The sequence below is a fragment of the Trachemys scripta genome, chromosome 2, assembly GCF_013100865.1.
Source record: "Trachemys scripta elegans isolate TJP31775 chromosome 2, CAS_Tse_1.0, whole genome shotgun sequence".
NCBI classification, from domain to species: domain Eukaryota; kingdom Metazoa; phylum Chordata; order Testudines; family Emydidae; genus Trachemys; species Trachemys scripta.
This window is the reverse complement of record NC_048299.1, coordinates 26,754,250-26,770,777: the sequence shown is the minus strand read 5'-3', so window position 1 is coordinate 26,770,777 and position 16,528 is coordinate 26,754,250. Positions and strand designations below refer to the sequence as shown.

At 42.0% G+C, this 16,528-nt stretch overlaps 1 protein-coding gene across 4 annotated transcripts in view; it reads right to left on the bottom strand.

Moving 5' to 3' along the window:
* Positions 1-5,426: 5,426 nt before the first annotated feature.
* Positions 5,427-16,528, bottom strand: part of CUL2 (cullin 2) — a 98,926-nt gene continuing 87,824 nt past the window's right edge. For all 4 annotated transcript variants that reach the window (XM_034760088.1, XM_034760087.1, XM_034760086.1 and 1 more), the window contains 2 exons: positions 13,096-13,212; positions 5,427-6,019 (listed from right to left, as the gene is read on the bottom strand). In XM_034760088.1, the coding sequence (XP_034615979.1) occupies positions 5,888-6,019; positions 13,096-13,212 (249 nt within the window). In that variant the 3' untranslated portion in view covers positions 5,427-5,887. The remainder of the gene's footprint in view (positions 6,020-13,095; positions 13,213-16,528) is intronic.

The window sequence follows — 16,528 nt, the reverse complement described above, 5'->3', positions numbered from 1 at the left end:
AATATCCAGTGGGGTGAGAAAAACTGCTTAAGCTAGATGTTCCCCCGTCTAATAGGGTTGAGAGTTCAGATTGCATGGTTATATTTTATTTTATTTTGATAACTGACTTTTTTGCCTAACACTTATATTCACTTAAAATCTAATCTTTTGTAGTCAATACACTTGGTTTACTGTTTACCTCTACCAGTGAGTTTGTATGAAGTGTGTGGCAAATCTGCTCAGGTTTTGCAAAGGCTGGTGTATATCCACTTTCATTGATGAAGTAGTGAATCAATTAATAAATTGCAAGATGCTATATTCCTGAGGTATAGTGCTGGGGGGATTTGGCTCTGGTGCCTTTCTCTGTGCGATATATGAGTGGTTCTGGGAGCATTCATGCAATCTAGCTGGGTGTGGGGCTCCACCTGCGCTTGTACTGAGTGGTAACAATACCTGGAGAGAGTTGCTGCTGGTCCCTAGCAAGGCATTGAGAGAGACAGCCCAGGCTGGAGAGAGTTCAGGGGGCATGCGGTGCCACGGTTCCAGGCTGCACCCCGGGGGTCCCATCAGAGGAGTACCCCTTCAGAAGCCATTCATCTAGAAAGGGGAAGTGAATGGACACTGCTAATGGAAAAATCTCCTATCAAATGCAAACTTGAAGTAGAGGACCTGTAGGGACATTACTGGAAGAAGTAGTTTTCCTGCCAAGGAGCTCCAGTTGTTTTGACTCTGTGTCAGAAGGTATGGACTAAGTTAGATTTGGGAGGTCTAGGGCACCTTCTTGAGTCTGGCGTGTCCTCATTGGGGTATAGTTCCTGAGGCACTGAATAGTTAAAACTGCACAAGAGCCCTGCACTGAGATCTCTGAGTAGGAGGTATTGTCTTCTGAGTCCAAAGGAGGGGCTGTAGTCATCAGTACCAGGGACAGTACTGGAGGCTGCTACCATACTGTGGGGACTGGTAGATGGATAGCTACTAGGGCTTCAACTTTTGCTGGACCCTGATGTAAAGAGGTGGTTGGTAGGGATAGCGCCACCACTGGGAAACTCATCTTGGTGTTCCACAAGAGTGGGGGACTCCGGTTCCTCAGAAATGAAGAGATCTTAATGTGAAAGAAATCTAGAGGGTGCCAGAGAGCTATGATAATGCATAGTGAAGACTGGAGGCAGTTCTGGAGCTCGAGTCAGGAACAGGAAGCAAGCTGTGGTTAAAGAGAGCGCCAATGGAACTGTCAAGGTGGGATCTCTACTCCCTGGGAGCATAGAGCCTGAGGAAGATGGTGTCAGAGAAGGAGTAGAGGTAAGAGAGGGCTCTGTCTGAGACTGGGATGAAGATGGTATTGGTGCCTTGGACTTTCTCTTGTCATTCGATTTTGATGAGTCTTGATTCCTGAAGAACGTCGGAGAAGATGGATCTCGGCAATTTTAGCTGGCAGGCTTATCCTAGGATGTGTTTAGACAATACCGAGGTTCTGGTGCTGATGTCTAATGGAGCCTTGGAGGTACCATTTCAGGACACACAGTTTCCTCAGTAACAACTCTGAAGTGACCTACCTCCTCTTCTTCTCTCAGAAGACTAAGACTTCTTTTTATTTATTATTATTATTTGGAGTGTTTCAGCTTCCAATAGGTACTGAAGTACTGGGGGGAGTCAGACACCACACAGGCCTTAGGGACTGTTGCATGAAGAGCTTCAGTCTTACTTCCTTCTCTTTGCTTTTACACCCCATAAAAACTTTGCACTTGGATGGAACATGAGATATGCTGAGACTGCTAGAATGCCTGTTGCTCCAGGAGAAAAACTTATTGCAGGTCTGGCAAGCTTTGAATCCCAAGGCCTTTGGTGTACCCCAGATAAGAGGCCAAGAGAGCAAAGGATTCAGGCCTGGAAACTGGGGGGAAGAAAAAGAGGGAGGACCTCCCCAAAGGCAACAATTTATGCTAATAAGGAAATAATAAGCAAAAAGAAATCTCAATAATGGAAGGATAAAGTAACTTAATAGCCACTAGGAAGCACTGGACACAGAATTGCTCCATCTCAAGCCACAGGCTGTTGAAAAGGAACTGGAGTGGTAGCAATTCGCTCCTCCCTATAGGCCCTTAAGAATGTAAGAACAACCATACTGGGTCAGATCAAAGGTCTATCTAGCCCAGTATCCTGTCTTCCAATAGGGGCCAACGCCAGGTGCTTCAGAGGGAATGAAAAGAACAGGTAATCACTAAAAGTGATCCATCCCGTCACCCATTTCCAGCTTCGGTTCTGAGGTGAGGTCATGCAGTAAGCAGGCATGGACTAACTCAAATCCCTGGTCAATACCGCATGGACACATGCACATCATACCATGGAGCACTCCCAGGGACATACATTTGAAGAAACTAGATTTCCCAAAAACAACCACCTCTCCCATAGCCTGCTTCCCTACCTCTTTAAACTCCTATGGTTTGTTGTCATTTTATTGTATTTTTGATTTGATTCACAGGACAGGGAGCTTGTCTTTATTTCCTCACAAAGCAACATGCACGTCCATGAAGGTACACAAATCCTGTATGTCACTTGTTTTCCTCATTTGTATACCAGTTTATAGTTGTCTAGCTTCTGGACACCATGTAACACAGTCTTTAGTATTTACTGCAGAGTCCAAACTTGCTCTCGGTCAAGGAAAGCAAAGGTCAATCTTGCATAGTTTCAAAATTACCATGATCGGATTGAAAATTCTTATTGATTCCTGCTTGTGCTGTGTCTTGTACAAAAACTATGTTGTCTCATCAGCTCCCTGGAGTTGTGTGAAACTTCTCAGCTCATGCCACTCTGGATGTCTTCAGATATATCGCAGTGAAGCTAAATACTAATCAGATCAGGAACAATTACTCCTGAAGGGTGTCTTCACCAGACTTTATTACCTCAAAATTAATTAATTACCAGTTAATGGGAGGTACTTAACACATTTGTGAAAATTAGTGTGGACACTCCCCCACATTCCTTCTTTACTCCTGGTCATCAGCCTATATGTTACAGGATACATTCTGCCACTTATTGTCCTAAAGATATAATTGAAAGATACCAGTTTATAAGAAAATATTTTCTCCTAAAATAGTTTTGTCTATTACATAGTCAGACACATTCTTTAGAATACCGGTACACTTGCCTAAAGTGGGGAGCTATGAACAGATTAAGAAAGATATGCTCTCACAAGCTATTTTGAAAGTTTCCTCTTATACATTGCACGGCATTGCATAGATACAGCACTTTTGAGAGTTTCAAGACAAAGTTCAACATTACAAATAATGCAGTTTGATCTGGGAAAGAAAACACAGGATACACCTTAATTTTTAAAAATAAATTTAGATTTAAATTGATATTTTCAACATAGGAATGATCAATAATGCCGATTAAGAGTGACCGTAATATCAGGAAAAAAAGTTTTGCTCTCAGATGCTGGACAAAATAATGTTTTCAGATCCAGCAGTATGGCTACAAATATACTAGCAAATCACATATATTAACAGGCTTGTTGCAGATGAAAACCTCAGATTTAATTTTGTCCCATAATGGAACACACGGACTGTAGCATTTTTTAAAATCTGCCTTTTCCTTCCTCTTTTTGTAGCTTGCACCTTCTCTTTTTACCTATTAGCATTTGCTGGTGTTTTGAAATGACACTTGCCAGGTTGTTTAGTTGCCAGGCTGTAGCACAATGCTGTAAGCGGTATCACCCTGTGCCAAGAATGACTTCAGTGAACTAACCCAACTTGAGAAGGCTGAATCTTTTCCCTACTTTTTCCCTGGGGGGAGGGAGTGGATAGGAATAAATTCTAAAGTAAAATTCAAAGCATTGCATAGCTACATTTGAAGAGAAGGGCACTGACTCAGTTTGTGTATAATTATGATAGATTTGTATGGGGATGCCAACTATACTGGAATATATGGATCTTTTAAAATGACTAGACATGTCTTGACTAAGAAGTACACTTGTCTAAAAAAACTCCAGAGATAAGGTAACATTGAAGCCCCAGATGTTTGTTCTGGAGCGCACTCAGCAAAAATTCTGTTTAGTCTATAGCGTGGCTCTGTAAAAGATGGTTTGTAAAAGTTTGTCCATGACCAGATGAAATGTTAGCATTCTACTAGCAAGACCCATGCGTAAACACATTTATACTAAAAATTCTAGTGAGAGTATAGATAGAAAATTGGACAGTAAGGAGCTGTCTAGTATACAGAGAAGTCACAAGAGGAAATAAAGTATAGACTTGCCTTAAGAAGCCTTAGTACCATCTTTGGAATGCATGTGTTTGAAAATACAGTAACTGAGCTCCCACTCTATATAATGGGGACCTACTGTATTCTATCACAGTACCGGATATTATTCTGGGAAGTGAGCCAGGTGTTGTGAATCTAGATTAACCTAACATTGCTACTGAAAAGCATGCACAATGTATATGCAGAAATGTGTAGTGCCCATTACTGTTACTTACTCAGCAAGACCCATGTAAACAAAATGTTTTAGCACATTGTCAATGGATTCCGGTATTAAACACATAAGCCAATCTAATGTACCTAACTAGGTAATTCACATTGTCATCGTCTAGGAAATGAGAGACTGAGCAACAGCCTGAGTGAACAGAGGAAGGCCCCCTCCTACAGTAGGGAGCCAGCAAAGGAGAGGAAGCAGTGGGAGAAAGGGGTGAATAAAAGGTGCCTTAGGAGCTTGGGAGAAAGGACAGAAATCCTCTTCAGTAACTGGAGAGTAGCAGCAGCAGCAGGTGCCTTCTGTATGTATGGCTTCGATCCACGTCGGGGGGGGGGGAGGACAGCTCAGTGGTTTGAGCATTGGCCTGCTAAACCCAGGGTTGAGAGTTCAATCCTTGAGGAGGCCACTTAGGGATCTGGGGCAAAAATTTGTCCGGGGATTGGCCCTGCTTTGAGCAGGGGGTTGGACTAGATGACCTCCTGAGGTCCATTCCAACCTTGATATTCTATGATACTATGATATAGTATATAAAGTGAAATAACTAGCAAATTTTGAATTACTGGGCAATTATATTCCTTCTCAGGAACATGATGAATGGAAATTTATGATATTCACCCTAACTTCATGAATTATGAGACTTTAATTCTCTCAATTGCCTGGTTATTCTCCTGCTGGAGAGAGAGAGAGAGAGACACACACACACACATATGCGGCCTTTAGACATTGACAAAATATATCAAAATTAGCCTGATCCCAGATAATCAAAACATGTACTTTAACATATTCTTTTAAAAGACTGTTTTACTTATTGTGTTTAGTATTCAGCTACTTATAAACAAGTTCCCATGAAAGAGCTATATCAAAGGAAATTCAGAAAATGAACATAACTGACACTGTTTTCAGAGCTTCTAGGACCACAGAATATTAACAGCCATGATTTCATAGCTACTTTTATAATCATTAACCTGGAGACACATTCCATTTCTTTATTTTTTTTATTTGACAAGCAGCAGTATCATGTTCATCTTTTTTATTTTACATTTTAATGTAGATACAATTATTAGGATATCTGTCATATTACAATATTTAGTTTAACTTTTTCTTTTAAGATACATTAAAAAACATCAACTGCAAACGTGAAGGGGGGGGGGGGGAAAAAAAAGAAAAAGCATGGTACCCAACCAAATTTCCACATTTCAGCAATACTTCACTCATTCTTTTAGTAAAGTTTTAAGAAATGTCATAATGACATGAGCTTGAAATATCTATAGGCATTTTCATTGACGCTCATGACGTGGCACTGGTGATGTTGTAAACAGCAGAAAAACAGGGGCTGCCAAGTGACCAGTTATGGAGGCACAGACCTGCTTCTTCCCACAGGAACACACCAAACAGTGACAGCAATGATCTCCTTACAACCACACCTGCTGGAGAGCATCATCATGCTACATAACTGTATTCATCTGCTGAGGCCTGGCTTCGCTCGATGTATTGTTTATCTATCAGAACTTCAATACACTTCTTAATCATGCTGATACTTGGGTTAAACCTAGCTCTCGACTGGCTAATTACCTGTGGAAGAAAAACATTTAATATATCACTTATTCATTAACATCGCTTCAATGCAAATGCAATATAATTTTCTCTAAAGAAAAAAAGACCACAAAAATGATTATTACATACTATATTTCTGAGAGACAGAAAGCCTCCATCATGTACTAAGGTCAAAATACACACACAGATTGTTTCTTTCCTGACTATATCTATGTCTTTTATTGGTTAAGTTTACTTTTCTCATCAATGGAAAATTGCTACTTGCAGTTGCACCCCTTGGTTAACTTGTCACACAATAGATAAAGGGAAACATTCAATTTAAAATTCATATAGTGTAAATTTCTTTACCTATATTATTAACTTCTTATATCAAGTGGTTTTCAACCTATGGTTCACGGACCCCAGGGGGTCCACAGACTATGGCCTAGTCTTCACTTACCGGCTGGTCCGGAGGCACGCCATCGATGTTCTGGGATCGATCCCGGAAGTGCTCACAATCGACGCCGGTACTCCAGCTCGCCGAGAGGAGTACGCGGCGTCGACGGGGGGAGACTTCCGGCCGCGTCTGGACCGCGGTAAGTCCGGAGTAAGGTACTTCGAATTCAGCTACGTTATTAACGTAGCTGAATTTGCGTACCTTAGTCCGAAGTCCGGACTAAGTGTGGACCAGCCCTATGTCTAAGAATTCTGCACCTCTATTTGAATTTTTTAAGGGTCCACAAATGAAATGGTTGATAATCATTGCCTTAGATAATAAAAAAAGAAAATCATTTTAAAAATCCAATGTGGTTTTCGCTAATTATGTTGTTTACTTTTTGAATTTGTCAGCTTGGCAAATACAGTAGAAATCAGTTAGGTCAGTTTCACTTCCAAGTTACCAGTACTGCAGTGTTTCATTTGTGAACATTATAGTTTGTTATTTGTAAAATAAAAGTTTCAATTAGAATATAAAACTAAAATAATTATTAGTCGTAGGTTTTATAACTGTTTTTATAAAAAATGTTGAGGTAATTTGAAGTGATTGACAATATTCCTTTAACGTGGGTTTATAGTCTGGTTGCCAAATGAATTGTGCTCAAGATTACACGTAAAGAGATAACTAAAGAGGTTAAATCTAGCATGGGATCTCAGAGCTAAGCACAGTTTTCTCTTCATGAATCATCGTAACTAAGGCTGGTTGTTTGTCATGGCAAAAGAAAAAAAAAAGTTAATTTTAGTTTTTTTAAAAAGGAAGGATAATAGCAAACAAGTTCATTTTCCTTTTGAATAGCCACTGCTAACAGTTTAAAGATATATATATATGAAGATGAAAAAATACAAAAATACACCAAATGATAAGCATTTTATTAAAACACTTGGTAGCATGTTTGCACAAAACATGTTATCCATTCATAAATTACATGTTTTAAAACCATTAAAAAGAACCTCAGCTAACTCTCCCATACTCCACTATTCAGGACCAATAAAGACAAATTAGAAAAAATGGAGCCTTTGAGTAGCAGTTTGGCTGGGGTTGATAGAGTCCGTATTTTTAATGAAAAAAATCTAAAAGGAACTTTCTGTAATAGACGACGTGGCCTGACAGTCTTAATTATCCTCAGTAATCATTGGATAACACATTTCCCATAACTGTACTTCACTTCTTTCATTCCTGCAAAGCTAAGAGAGGACAAGCTAGATTCTGTAACTCCTTATGCATCATAACCAAAATTGTTTGTTGAGTTCTAATTGATTATATTGTGCTGCTTCAGCCCCAGACTGAAGGAATTGGACAGATGCATTGAAATGCCTAATTTGGCCTGCAGAAACAAACTTTTTCTGGGACTAACTTTCCCCACAGTGAGACATTTGGGCTGTGCCTCTCTTCTGATAACTACTCGAGGCAGTTCAGACTTGTTCATAAGATTCTGGAGCTTGGCCATGCCCTTTCCATTCACACATCAGATGTGTTGAAACACTGGTAGATAAATTAAAAAAACCTATTCACCCATGATAACTAGATACACAATGATTGTGGAAGACATTATCATGGACATAGCTGAAGAAATCATCTTGGGTCTCTCTCAACACTTGTAAGAGTATTGTCCATACTCTTGCGCAGCCCGAGAGAGCAGAAGGTTTGTGAGAGACTAGATGAGTCTATTACTTCAGAGGATTATACTTTTTTTTTTTTGCTGCTCAGTAGTCAAGCTGTATGACTACCATTGAAGTTCAGTGAGAGTCTCAGTGCTTAAGTCACTTCTGAAAATGGAATATATACTTCAAAGTCATTTAGGTGCTTCTGAAAATTTACCCCAGTAGGCAATTTGAGATGATGAAAACCATTAGAAAGGAGAAAGCAACCATCTTCCTAGCAATGGAAGAAGGGGAAAAAAAGCAAATGCAAGCAGACCTGACTATCTGAGAGCAACGGTATCTTTTGCCAGCAATCTCTCATTTGCTTCCCTGGTGAAAACGATTTCACATTGCAACTGGATACAGCAGGGGACATCCTAGCTTGGGGTGGGCAAACTTTTTGGCCTGAGGGCCACATCTGGGTATGGAAATTGTATGGCGGGCCATGAATGCTCTGGGGATGCAGGTTCCGGGGTTGGGCCAGAAATGATGAGTTCATGGTGCAGGAAGGGGCTCCGGCCTGGGGGTTGGGATGCTGGAGGGGGTGAGGGCTCCAGCTAGAGGTGTGGGCTCTGGGGTGGGGCCTGGGATGAGGAGTTTGGGGTGCAGGAGGGGGCTCTGGGCTGAGGCAGGGGGTTAGGGTGTGAGAGGGGCTCTGGGTGTGGATTCTAGGGTGGGGCCAGAAATGCCGGGTTCAGGGTGCACGAAGGTACTCCGGGCTAGGGTATGGGGGAGAGGGTTGGGGTGCAGGAGGGTGAGGGCTCTGACTGGGAGTGTGGGGATTGGGGTTCAGGAGGGTGCTCCGGGCTAGGGCTGAGGGGTTTGGAGGGAAAGAGGGGGATCAGGGCTGGGACAGGGGGTTGGGGCATGGAAGGAGGTCAGGGTGCAGGCTCTGGACAGCGCTTACCTCAGGCAGCTCCGGAAAACAGCAGCACATCCCCCCTCCAGCTCCTACACGGAGGCGCAGCCAGGTGGCTCTGCATGCTGCCTTGTCCACAGGCGCCGTACCCGGAACAGCAACATGTCCTCCCTCTGGCTCCTATGTGGAGGCGCGGTGCTGTCCAGGCAACTCTGCACACTGCCCTGTCCGCAGGCGCCACCCCTGCAGCTGCCATTGGCGCAGTTCCCGGCCAATGGGAGCTGCAGAACTGGTGCTTGGGGTGGATACAGCGTGTGGATCCCCCTGGCTGCCTCTACGCGTAGGAACTGGAGGGGGGACATGCCACTGCCTCTGGGAGCTGCACGAAGCCAGGCACATACGGAGCAGGGCAAGCCCCCAACCCCGCTCCCCAGCAGGAGCTCGAGGACCGGATGCGGCCTGTAGTTTGTCCACCCCGTCCTAGCTCAATGGACATCAAGTGGAGTTTGATTTAGGGACCTCGGTTATTCAACGATAGCCATGTCAGTTTGCTTGTATTCACTGTCCCTTTTTGGGTGGAATGCCTCTTTTGCCTAGACGAAGCTCTGTATCACTTCAGATTGTCTACACTACCATGCGGGGTCGATCTAAGATACGCAACTTCAGCTATGTGAATAGCGTAGCTGAAGTTGACGTACTTAGATCTACTTACCGCGGTGTCTTCACTGCGGTAAGTTGACAGCTGATGCTCTCCCGTCAACTCTACTTGCACTCCTCATTCTGGTGGAATACCAGAGTCGACGGGAGAGCGTTCACTGGTCGATTTATCGCGTCTATAATAGACGCGATAAATCAACCCCTGCTGGACTGATTGTTGCCCACTGATTCAGCGGATAGTGTAGACAAGCCCTTTGACTTGAACTTCCGGTATGCTCCACTCTTGATTTATTTATGATATGGTTGTCATTGTATCCCACAGAGGCATGCTCCTTCCTCTGGTGATCCTAGAAATCCTAGAGGCCCAGCTGGCCACTCATCTTTGGGAAGTTGATGCTCTGAAGACTTTTTCTGATCTTGTGTATTATGGAGGGCCCTCATTCTTCAAGGCTGGCATTCAAGGTCAGGAATCTGAGGGAGGATTTTACCACCATAAGGGCTTCATGCTTTCTCCAACTGAGGGACCGGATCACTACTGATTGTGTTTTTACTCTTCTTCATGTCTTTTTTGGGAATGATTCCAGGCTCACAACAGGAATCCCTGACACAACATGCAGTCTTGTACGTGGAGTATCCTCTAAGCATGAAATCAGAACACCCAGGAATTGTGGATGAAGATAGATGGATGACAGTTGTGTGGAGATCAGTGTCTGGATCTTACTGTACGCTCCCTGTATTGAGAAGTCTCTGAACAGCATAGTGGAGTACTTTTTGGTTCAGGGACCTCTGGGTCATTTGATGTTCTGTATCTATCTCAACTCTTACACAAATAATCCTTTAAGAAGGGAATTAAAAATTCCTTTGATCAGTAAAATGGGGTAACGATGGTTACCTCCTTTGCAAAGCACTTCAAGATCTACTGATGAAGAGCGCTAGGTATTAAATCATCACGTATCTGTATGCCAAAAGCATGGAGAGAGTCCTCCTAATCTTTCCGCAAGGTATCCTGGATTATGCTCTAAAAACACTAGTACAAAATGAAGCCCTGAACTACTCATACTGGCTACAAACAATACCTTCATAAGCACCTTGGGGTACACAGATTAAGTTAAGCTTTTGTATTGATAGCGATGATTTCTGTAGGCAAAAGAAATTTCAGACAACAGGTCTAGACTGGACTATGCAAGGAAGCATCTGCCAGGTCCACAATCATTAGAAAATATATCGGAAAGACTGCAGTGATGGTGGAAGCTAGAGTCTCCAGGCTAAGTTTTGTTTTCTTCACTGATCTGATTGTTCAGCCTCTTGAGAGGCATGATGGTCTGAAAAATCCTTAATTGGTGAGGATGTTTTGGCATGGTGAGTCTCAGGTGAAAGAGAGGCCTAACCACCCTGTGTTGAGATGTCTCTGGAGGAGTCTTGCCTGGTGTAGGGTGGGATGCAGAGTCCCCTACAGGTTTGGACTATAAGTCCCTTCCTGTGGGACAGGGAGAGTGTATATACTGAGAAAAACTGGCAGAATGTTCCCCTTCTGAGGGTCCTAAGAGGGTTTACTCATAGATGGAGCTCCTCTTGGCCTTTTACTTGCTTTATTTAACTTGCTGCACAATGGTGGGAAAGTCGGGAGAAACAGGAAGGAGCTTAACAGGTGATCACATTCAGGGCTCAGAGCTCTAGAAATTTTGATTCCCTAATGGGGGGTGGGAATGTTGGGGAAGTCTGTGCTTGCTGCTACTGGAAAAATAGCTATCCCAGTGCTTTTAAAGCTTTAAGTGGGAGTACTGAGCCACTGTTCTGTTTGAGCTGCCAGACAGAAAACCTGGTGCCTGGTGGAAGGCGTATGGCCACATATGAACTGCCATTAGTACCTACAGGAAGAGGTACAAGTGTCTCAGACAAAAGTGACATTTTTTACTAGAAAAATTTAATGGGACTGAAGGTAATATTAAGAAATCTGAATGTACTGACATTGACATGAAATAAAAATGTTGCAAGAACTGGGAAAGAGGCATTTCAACTTGGAGAGTTAAGAAGCTAAAGTTTTAGAATATGTATCATATGGGTGTGACTTGTTCTTTGCCTAAACAAATTAGTCTAGAGAGAAGGCTGCACCAACTTAGTGTTAATTGTTAGACTTCTAAAACACTATGCATAATTTGCTCTGCATCTTGGAAAAAAGTTTCAGAAGCACCCAAGTGACTTCGTATCCTAAGGCCCAGTTTAAAAAACGATTTTAGCTGTAAGTGCCTAAATCCCTTTAGAAATTGGGGCTTATGGTCCTAAGTCAGTAAGGCATTTTTGAAAAGTTTATTCTAAGTTTATTTGGAAGCTATGGTTGACTACTTGATGAGTGGAGTGTCAACAAGATAAGTGACAACACTGCTGTGTGATTTTCACTGGTTGCCATTCAATTTCTGGGTGGAAACTGAAGTGTTGATTTTGCCTATAAAGCTCTAAATGTTCCAGGGCTGGTCTTGATAGACTGCTTCCTTCCTTGTTCTGTACAGCCAGAGTGGAGATCTGCAGAGGCATCTGAGCAGGAGTGCTCTTCAGTTATGTATGGGAAGGAGCTGCCAACTATTTTTTTTCCTGTAAAACCTCCTTGATTTGGTAATTCATTCCTTCTCTTGCTGCAAAATAGCCTAAATCTACCACCATCTAGGCATGCTGCAAGACTCACCTGTCTTTTAGGCATGGTAGGAGTGCAGAGCGAATAAGGTAGATACTGAGATGGAATGGATTATTTATTTACTTACTATATTACTTGGTTATGATTGGATTTTGTTATAGGATGTAGGTGGCTTATCATATAGTATAATTATGTGACTTTAAGTGATGGAAGATCACCTAGGCCAGGGTTTTTAAGAGTGGCTAAGACTGAGGGTTTCTCAATTTTGGAGAGTTCAAACTAAGATACATTAGGGAACTGATTTTCAGAAGGTGGGTGTTCAGATCTCAAGCTGAATATACCAGATCACTAGTGACTTTTGAAAATTCTGGCCGTACAGCTCTGGATAGATGTCCATTCTGGGGTAGTCTTGGGGGTGGGGATGAAGAAAAAGGGGGAGAATCAATGCAATCTAGAGAATTTAGATACTTTGTCTTCCCTTAAAATTGAGATGTAGTCTAAAATTTCAACATACTTTTAAAATCTGAGCTATAAAGCAAAATGAAATCCAGCCTTATCATAAGAGTTCTGGGCTTGTTGGGTACCACTGTGAAAATTATACATTTATTAATGCCTGTGACAGGGATAATTGCAGGACCAGATGACCACAACTAAACATTCCCACTTAAGTAAGACTCCTACATTCTGAACTAAAGCAATTTAGAAAAATTCTTGCCAGTCATTAAAATATTAGTTCTGAGGTATACACTGCCTCAGTTTTGTGATTAAACACAGCAGTCAGTCATCATACAGCTTTTCATTTAGATCATGATAATGGACAGCATTTCCTCTTACCTCCTGAATAAGAGCATTATGTCGCAGCACTTTACGTGCTTTCATGATACGGACTATAGCAGCTTGAAGGTACATTTTCCTGTCTTCATCTACAGCACTTCTGGTCTGCTCCATCTCCTGAAATATGGAAAAAATGGTGATGCTGCGAACACACTAGGATCAATAAACATTCAGAAAACATCTACAATGCTTCTGACTTTGCTAAAGGAAAAAAAAGTCAAATTTTAGCAATGAAAGCTAGTTAAATCTCAATTTTAGAGCTTCTGGGCAGAATTCTTGTCTATGACGACAGCACACAAAATGCAAGTTGGGGTGGGAATGGGGGGGGGCGGTAAGGGGTGAGTTCTAAAGTAGCATAAAGCTTACTTTTTGCATTGGCTTGATCCCAGTGAAGTTAATGTGCAACACCAGTCTCTCTGTGCAGTCAGGGCAGCCTCAAGATTGCTGTAATTTACAATGACCCATGCGTCTGACGAAGTGGGTATTCACCCACGAAAGCTTATACTCCAATACATCTGTTAGTCTTAAAGGTGCCACAGGACTCTCTGTTGCTAATGACTGCTTGTGACACACTGTATCTCAAAGCAACATCCTGGAACCCCCATATTCACCACTGCCATATAATTATGATATGTTTTGTAAAAAGCATGCCTTGTGAGGTATCATTTTAAAAGTCTTGATCTGCTGAACATTAATATCCTGTTGGATTGTATGTGAAGTTATGAAGTTTTGCTATGTGTGTGTTACTGAAATATGTTGTGAGGTTAGGAACACCCACAACCAATCTTTCAGGTACAACAATGCAGTAGCCGGACAGCTGCTAATGGCTCATAAACACCTATGAAGGAAAAAGTCCCAGAAACTATACACATATGTGGACATCCTCAGAGGGAGCATGTATACAACAGAGACTGCTTGACCAATGGGAATTGCCTGTTACCCACACGTCATAGCAAAAGATCTTTCCAGCAAGCTGGAAGAAACTATAGAAGAAGGGAAGTGACATCATAACTTGGCCTCACTCCCTCCACAACTCAACACCTGGAAACACATCTGGAGGACAAAGACTTTGAACTCGGGGAGGGTGGTCCCAGCCCATGTATTGAGGATCTATAACCTGCTTGTACCATCTGTCAGGATGAGACACTGCTTGATTCAAATCCTGTTTAGTTTGTAAAACTTAGACTGCGAATTTAACCCACTCTGATCTATATGCCTGCTACTTATAATCACTTAAAAAAATCTTTCTTTCTGTAGTTAATAAACCTGTTTTATATTTTATCTAAAACAGTGTGTTTCGGTTGAACTGCTTGGACAATCTGCTGAGGTTACAAAGGTTGGTGCACATCCATTTTCCCTTGCAGAAGCGGCGAACCGGATAATAAACTTGCACTGGTCAGAAGCCTGAACAGTGCAAGACATGCAGTTCTGGGGTGCAAAACAGGGGAGCTGGGGGGAATTGGCTGAAGCCTCTCTATTGTTGGTTCATGAGTGGCTGGGAAAATATTCATGTAACTCAGCTGGGTGTGTCCCTGCCTATGGATGTCTGTGTAAATGCAGTACCTGCCAGAGGTTTGTGGCTTGACAGCATCATGGAGTGAGAGGGAGCCCAGGTTGCTGGAACAAAGGGCTCAGCAGTCCCACAGTCCAGGTTGCACCTCGGGGACACTGTCACACTGCTAACAACCCTAAGCAGCCAAAACCACAGCTAAGGATCAGTATCAGAGTGTCCTGTCCAAACCCCCTTTTCCTGATGCATGAACAGCACAGAACGAGAGCAGTGTTAGAGTCTCTGTAGCCCTTAACTGCCACCAACAGATCCCTCTGGAGCTAGATATTTTAGCTTCAGGAACAGATTGTACAGGTATTGCAGCCTGATCTACATAAAGCATGATATAAAAATATAATTATAGCTCTGCATATTTGCAGTTTTTGCTCACTTTTTGAACTATAAAGCTCTCCTAAAATTCTACAAATTCCTTTCTTAAATGTAAATCCTTTTGAATGAGTATTCTCTAATGAGAAACTGTCCCAATCTGTACTAACGGCCTATTATTACCCCACATACACAGGCAGAAATGCTTACTGTTTCAGTCAGATTAGAATCTATAAATTATGATTCATGTGATCAGTGTTTTATATAACAAAGAGAAATGCTCCTGCCTGGAGGACCTTAATTAGTTCAGGCAGATAAGACAGTTTCTCATGAAGTGGTGAAGATGTCTCAAGAGATCAGTGCAAAAAGGCTCCATAAAAGAGGTGTGTTTTCAGGAGGAAGATGTTCTTGACAGATGAAAGGAAAGTTGCTTGGTGTCTGAGATGAGGGAATTTCAAAGCACAAGAGGTGCTATGGAAGAAGGTGAAAATCTAAGAATGGGATAAGAGTGCAAGGGTAGCTTCAGAAAGGCTTAACATGGAAGGATAAAGGAGGAGAAAAAGAGCACATATAAAGGAGCACGACAGCTGAAATGGATCTTGAAAGTGAGGCCATGGGGCCTGGACTTCATGCAAAAGGCAAGAGAGCTAGAGATGAATAAAGGTAAAGATCCTGGTAGAGGGAAAAGGAATAAGCTATGGTTTGAGGATGTTATGCTCAGTAAAGGAAACAAAGAATTACAAGTAATCCTATTTCCATTTTTATACAGATGTGCCTGCAGCTGGCTAAGTTTTAACAACCACCACCACCTTGAGATGACAAAAAAATGAAGAATCTAGCAGTCTTACTAAAGAATGGTTCTATAAAAGATTTTTCATAGAAACTCTGAAAGCTGACAAGTGAAGCCCAAATACGAACCACCTAGAGACCTTGGGTGGAAACTTCTACCTTAAAAAGTTGCTACTGCATTAGCTGAGTATACTTTATACAGAAAGGGAAACAATCAATTCAGGCTTTGATGGGATTCTTCTAATTCAACATCTACCTTTCAGGAGACAGATACTGGGCTAGATGAATCATAGAATATCAGGCTTGGAAGGGACCTCAGGAGGTCATCTATTCCAAACCCTTGCTCAAAGCAGGACCAATCCCCAGACAGATTTTTACCCCAGTTCCTTAAATGGCCCCCTCAAGGATTGAACTCACAACCCTGGGTTTAGCAGGCCAATGCTCAAACTACTGAGCTATCCCTCCCCCCATGAACCACTGGTCTTACCCAGTATGGATGTTCTTATGTTATATTCACCTTGATAACAAGCATATAGATACACACACACACACCTATCAAAAATTTTGAATTTGGAATGGACTTTTCTAAAGGCTCTATATGCAAAGCTTCATATACTCTGAAGCAAATGGCAACTGAACAGGGTCTGCTGCAACAAGGTCTGTGGATTCTCTTATACTGACAGACTGGTATTTCTGTAACAGTGTCATTTAAATTTAAAAATATATTTTAATAAATAAGAATATGAATAATATAAAAATAAATACTGG